The 6,490-nt window shown below is 37.3% G+C and overlaps 1 protein-coding gene across 1 annotated transcript in view; it reads right to left on the reverse strand.

Annotated features, from left to right (window-relative positions):
- The window catches only part of cdk14 (cyclin dependent kinase 14), a 145,654-nt gene extending 139,420 nt beyond the window's left edge, over positions 1-6,234 (reverse strand). Inside the window, exons 1-2 of the mRNA XM_079895130.1 lie at positions 5,924-6,234; positions 128-159 (exon numbers count right to left, since the gene is read on the reverse strand). Coding sequence (XP_079751256.1) covers positions 128-159; positions 5,924-6,017 — 126 coding nt within the window. The 5' untranslated portion in view covers positions 6,018-6,234. The remainder of the gene's footprint in view (positions 1-127; positions 160-5,923) is intronic.
- Between the last annotated feature and the right edge of the window lie 256 nt (positions 6,235-6,490).

Below are 6,490 nucleotides of genomic sequence, written 5' to 3' on the forward strand. Positions count from 1 at the left end.
CCATTAAGCTACAGACAGCACACAACTACACCAAACACGTCATATAACATCTCACGACAGTTACATTAACTGAGTTTTCCAAAACTCCCAAGGGTTATGAAAGTCAAATGGTTGTATTTTCGCTTACCTCGTCAAAGCCGCTGTCTTCTTTCTTGAAGGCTTGAAGGGGAGAGAAAGAAAAGTAATATCAGACTTTCATTTTACTGACTATTGAACAGTGAATAAAAGAATGACATAATCAAAAAGTGGCTCTTTAATGCATTCTGCAGTGCACATGCAAATGAAAAACCAATAAGAAAGGCTGTAATTGGCTGAAATAGTTTTCCAGCCACAGCCGTAGGTCATTAAGAGAAAAGGGCGAAGAGCAAGTCCACATTACATTTAATCCCAAAGAAATTTGAAAATATATTAAAGAAAATGAAGCCTTGTTTTACTACTAAACTTTATAAAAGTTTACAGATTATATATTAAAAATATAAAACGTTTATTACACTATGCTTCACTTCATAAAAATATATAATTTCTTTTGATTTGGGGGTGAAATGTGTCCTGTTTTGTAACGTTTAAACCACATCAGCATCTGAACAACTCCAATAAAGCCTGGAAACCACAGAGAAATGGTTTTATCTATTGAAAGGTGAACATTTAAACCGATACTCTCATAGCAAACATCGACTTTTATAACATCATTCAATGAAGGAAACAGAAACTGGAGATCGTTTGGGATGAAATGGCCACTGGGAGCAGAGAATGGATTGTTGGTAATAAAGCTTTCCTCTCAGATCTAACGAGACTATATGTACTTGTAAATACTGGATGACAGTAGTTTGATCTTTTTAACTGTTGTGGTAAAGATCTCTGTTGTGTCTAGCACATGGGGAGAATTGATCTACAGTCAATAAACCAATTTATGATTATACCCATACTGAGATGTAAAAGTGTTTGAGATACTGTTGATAACCACAGAAAATAACTCTACAGTCTATGACGCAAAACACTTGCACTGCAATAAACATTAATAATTTGTTTAAAGGGGAACTATTATGCCCTTTTTCAAAGTCTTGATTTAGTTTTTGGGCTCTACTAGAACAGGTTTTCATGCTTGAATGTTCAATAAATACATTATTTTTCACATATTCTCCATTGTTGCAGCTCCTCTCTTCCCAGTCTGTCAGTAACGCTCTGTTTAGTTCCTGTCTCTATGAAGCCCCTCCTTCAGAAAAGCTCAATGTGCTCTGATTGGTCGGTTGGATCAGTGTGTTGTGATTGGTCAAGCGCTTCGAGCGTATTTGTGAAATGTCCCGCCCCTTACCATAAACACGAGGCTCTAACTCAACCAGGCCCCGCCCCTTTATTTTCCACATTAATATAATTGTATAATTTAAATAAGGAATATTGTGACATGTTCATTCCCGAAAGAAAAATCAAGATTACAATGGAGGAGTTTCAGGGAGTTCAGAAACAGTGACACTGATATAGAGAATAACTCCCTATGGAGTGGACTTGTAACTTTGCAGACCTTTTTCATGCTCAAACAGCAACATTACACACTAAAGAATGTTGAAAAAGTAAAAATGCTTAAGTTTAGCCTCTTTTTGACACTTGGCAGATTGGTGAAAAAAGTGAACTTGTAGAAGTTATAAAATTTTAAGTTTATTGTTAGGAAAAATTCACAAATGAAATATATATTTCCCAAAACACGTTTTACTCTACTACTGCAAGAAAATCAAAGCCATAAATCTAAACAAGTTGTGTTCCAAATTTGAGGTTGATATCAAAAAAAAGAAAAAGAAAAGAAGAGCTTTTAGTAAGATTTTATTTGTGCACAGTACCAAACATACCAACATATCCATAGGCCATTTTTGATTGTGAGGAGCACAAGTGTGACTATTTTTCAGCACCATTTAACCGTTTTAAATCATGTCCATGATGTGTGTGTGTGTGTGTGTGTGTATGTGTGTGTGTGTGTGTGTGTGTGTGTGTGTGTGTGTGTGTGTGTGTGTGTGTGTGTGTGTGTGTGTGTAAATGTTTTTCTTAAACCTGAATGCACACAGACCCATGGGGACTCGTGTCACTGTGGGGACCTAAGTTGAGGTCCCTATGGGTACACATGCTTATAAATCATACAGAATGAGTTTTTTTGAAAATGTAAAAATGCAGAAAGTTGTGATGGGTAGGTTTAGGGGTAGGGTAAGTCTAACGGGACAGAATCTACAGTTTGGACAGTATAAATACCATTACGTCTATGGAGAGTCCCCACAAAGATAGTGAACCAGACTGTGTGTTTGTGTGTGTGTGTGTGTGTGTGTGTGTGTGTGTGTGTGTGTGTGTGTGTGTGTGTGTGTGTGTGTGTGTGTGTGTGTGTGTGTACACAGCAAGAGCTAAAACCTTTACCAAGTTTCGTACCATTCCAATGAAGTAAAAAACATATAAAAAATTAAATAAATGATAAATAAAAAAAATTCCATTCAAAAATGAAAGAACACCACCAGAGGGTTAAATATTTTAACAATACCAGCTTCACATGTCTGCTTTTTATAACCATACAAAAATATATTGTGGTAATCAACAATATGCGTATCAACAAAATGTTCCTTTATAATATAAAAGAAAGTGTTCAGATCTGCGCTCATGACATCACACAGATAATAGACACAGATCTCCTTCATTCGGCTGCTTAATAAGTTCGATTATTTGACTGAAGCACAGTCAAGCAAACAGTATCACTGTTAAACACTGTTAAACGAGCATCGCTGCCGAGCATCTTTCTTCCATGTCCCTCGCAAAATTATTTATTCATGTCACTGTTGTTGTTTCAAGGCGACGAGCCATTAAATTGCACCATTCTCAGAGGAAAACTGAGACAGAAACTGCAGAACTATTACAGATTTCACTTCAGGGGAAAAAATAACAACAAGGAAAAACATAAGTAATAGGCTAGGTTATGATTTAATTATATGCTATACCTGTGTGACTGTGACATTCCTGCACGATCAGCATGAAAGCAGCTTCACTGTCTTGGTAGACAGATTAACTTCAATGAAGAAAAAGAGAGTCTCAAAATATCCGTCCCACACATTCAAAAGAAAAAAAAAAAAACCTTTCTAAAGGCTTCAGATGGAACAGAGTGTCTAAAACCAGCCGAATGGCAGCCTGATGAAAAGATAATAATGCAAAATGAGCGATGGGCCGGATGAGACACCCCAACTTCAAACATACAAACACAAGACGCGCACAGAGACGCCAAGGACATCTGCACTGAGACAACACGCCGTAGCAGCGCCTGCACTGTAAAAAATGAGCTTTTGGAAAATTAGGTCCACAACATTAAAGAAACGGCAGAGTATTTCATTTTACATATGGGGTACTTTTTTATCCCTGTATGCACCAAACCCATCTTAAGTGTTTGCTGTTTCATCCCATCCCGTTTGAAGTTCCAGTAGTGCCAGTTACTTTTCAAACGTTCTATGGACAGATGAAACAAACAAAAAAAAATAGCTTTTTGGCAGCAAACACTTAAGATGGGTTTGGTTCATACAGGGATAAAAAAAGTACCACATGTGTAAAATGAAATACTGTATCTTTAATGCTGTGGGCCTAATTTTCATGCCAGAGGTCCTGGACATCTTGTTCAGATACATGGCATCATGGATTCGATCAAATACCTGCAGATAAAAAATCTAAACCTGAAAACCTCTGCTAGAAATCTTATAATGGGCCATGTCTGGATCTTCCAACAGGACAGTGATCCAAAAGCAAACCAAGCATCTGCAATGGCCATCCCAGTCCCTGACCTGAACCCTATAGAAGAGGAGTGGACTGAACTGAAGAGAAGAAGCGCCAACATGGATCTGAAGGATCTGGAGAGGTTCTGTACGGAGGAATGGTCTCTGATCTCGTCAGGTGTTCTCCAAACTCATCCGGCATTATAGGAGAAGACTCAGAGCTGTTCTCTTGGGAAAAGGAGGTTGCAAAAAGTATTTAATAAAAGGGGGCAAATAATTGTTCCCAATGTGTTTTGGAGAAAAATATTTATTTCATAATGTGATTTTCCTCCCACTTTCAATTCTTTTACTTCAATAAAAGGTTAGATTTTTCCTTTTTTTTAAAATAAAATATCAAAAGAATAAACAATGCAGATTTTTTTTTTTTTTTTTACAGCCATCTTTGATCATATCGACCAAGGGGGCAAATAATTCTGACCAGCACTGTATTTGCATGCATGTATATATATATATATATCATCACCCATCACTTATTTGAACTACTGCCATCCGGAAAACGCTACAGGTCTATCAAATCACACACAACGAGACTCATGAACAGCTTCTATCCCAAAGCTATCACGATAATGAATCATGAACTGAAAATACATCCTCAAACCATCAACAACACATTCTTGACACACAAGATAACTTGTGTGAAGCACCACGAGCACTTTATTTATTTATGAGCAGTACGGCCTTGATTGCAATATTATATTATATAGTCATAGATTTAAACTAATATACACACTGCTTATTGTATATAAAAATGTTTTATACAAATATTTAAATAAATATTGATTAATGAATTAATTTAAATTTAAATTAAAAGTGAAGTGAATGATTAATTGAATGACTCATAGTTAAAATGTAAAGTATAAGGCTTAACTTTATGAGAAAATAAAATTTCTTTTAATTTTGAGGTGAAATGCGACATGAATGCTTTTGAGCTTCGCCCACATATACAAACCACTTCAACTAATTATTGCCTTCTTTGTGAATGTTGCAAAAGAAGTTGTCTCCGCAGGCAGAATGATTAACTCGATTTTGGAACGGGGCCCATATGAATAACTCCTGTGCAAAGACACAATCATCAGCCCATCACTGTCCTTTAACAGAACAGATGAACGAGCACAACCGTGATGAGACACATGACTGGTGAAGTCAGCGTCTTTAGGATATAAAAGCCCCTAGGCAGCATCTTTAACAGAACAGCCTTTATGACACTGACAGAAGACAATCAGAATCTCAAATCAAACCGCAAAGGGACCAGATTAGTGCCCTAAAGAGTGCTCTTCGTAACCGGTGACATACAATAAGCCATAAAAGTAGCATTGCTCAAGTCTCTATTTGAGCTCATATTGAAATGTGACTCATAAGGTGAAACATCTGATGATCAAAAGACTGAACCTTCATGTTCTGTTGTCTAAGAGAGATATGTTTAAAAAAATAAAAACATGTTGATGCATCATAGCTTTTCCTCATTCTTATGAGGACTGACAGTTTTTAGTTTAGGATTTTCAAACAGAAGCAACATTATAATATCAGAGAAATGTCAATAACCAAAAGCTTCAATACTATCTGTCCACAAGGTTTTGATGAAATCAGGGAATACACATAAATAACCAACAGATAACAGGACATTGATGTAAAGCAAAAGTCTCCATTTGATCTGCTCAAGAAATGAGATCTTATGATTCTTACGCAAAATCAAAGACCTTTACAGATGAAGGTCTCTGCGAGTTTAGAGGATTTCAGACACTGACAATGAATCACAATGCAGGAAAGCAATGAAAAGAGTTCATGAGATCACATTGATCGATCACACACATTGATCAAACGTGAACCTCTGACAGAAGATCACAAACAATCAGATTCTGGTGCATCTGCAGATTAAAAGTCCATGAGATTGAGAAGATGTCTATTCCACAGCCCTACTCAATTCTATTCTGCTGGTTTGTGAGGAGCTCAGCCGCATCATGAACAATCATGCAACATCTGCACTTCTTCACATGCACAGCTCAGTTCCGTTTACCGTACAAACGCGTGGCTTAAAGCATAAAAAACTATCATTTACAGTGAAAACAAACTTTCCAAGGACTGTCCTGCAGAAATAATGAGCTCGTGTACAATAAAAGCGATGGATGATGGACACTCACCTATGCGACTGAAGCTCTCCGACAAAGTTCTTCTTAATTTCTTCATTTTGCCGATTTTTTCGGCAGGTTGAGCCGCTGGCATTAAATCACACATGAGTTTGAAATCAGGGAGTAAATTAGACGCGTAAATAACAGTTGTGTGCAAACACTGTCCTTATGTATTAAATATGCATTTCCAAAGTCTAATGACTACATATCTGGAGACAATGTAATCCGCAATAATGTGACGAGGCGAGGGAAACTTCAGGACAACGTCTCTAAACGCCGTGGTTTTCCTCTGGAAATGTGGATGTCATTTTTGGGATTCTCTCCTTTCGCTTGGCGAGAGTGCGGATAAAACCCTGAGTTAGCCCCGCCCCCGCGAGCCAGCTATTGGCCGTCGAACGGATGTCTCGTCTTTTACTGGCTGCATTAACTGTCCATCATCTGTAGAGCTCCGCCTTGCCTTATAATAAGAGCCAGGCGTCTTCAGGACATTTAGACATTTACATTTGTATAGTACGTAAATTGCTTTTAAGGACCCAAATATTCCGTACATTCTATAATTCATAATTCAACCAGGAAAAT

Source organism: Squalius cephalus (genome assembly GCF_949319135.1).
Source record: "Squalius cephalus genome assembly, chromosome: 15".
Taxonomy (NCBI): domain Eukaryota; kingdom Metazoa; phylum Chordata; class Actinopteri; order Cypriniformes; family Leuciscidae; genus Squalius; species Squalius cephalus.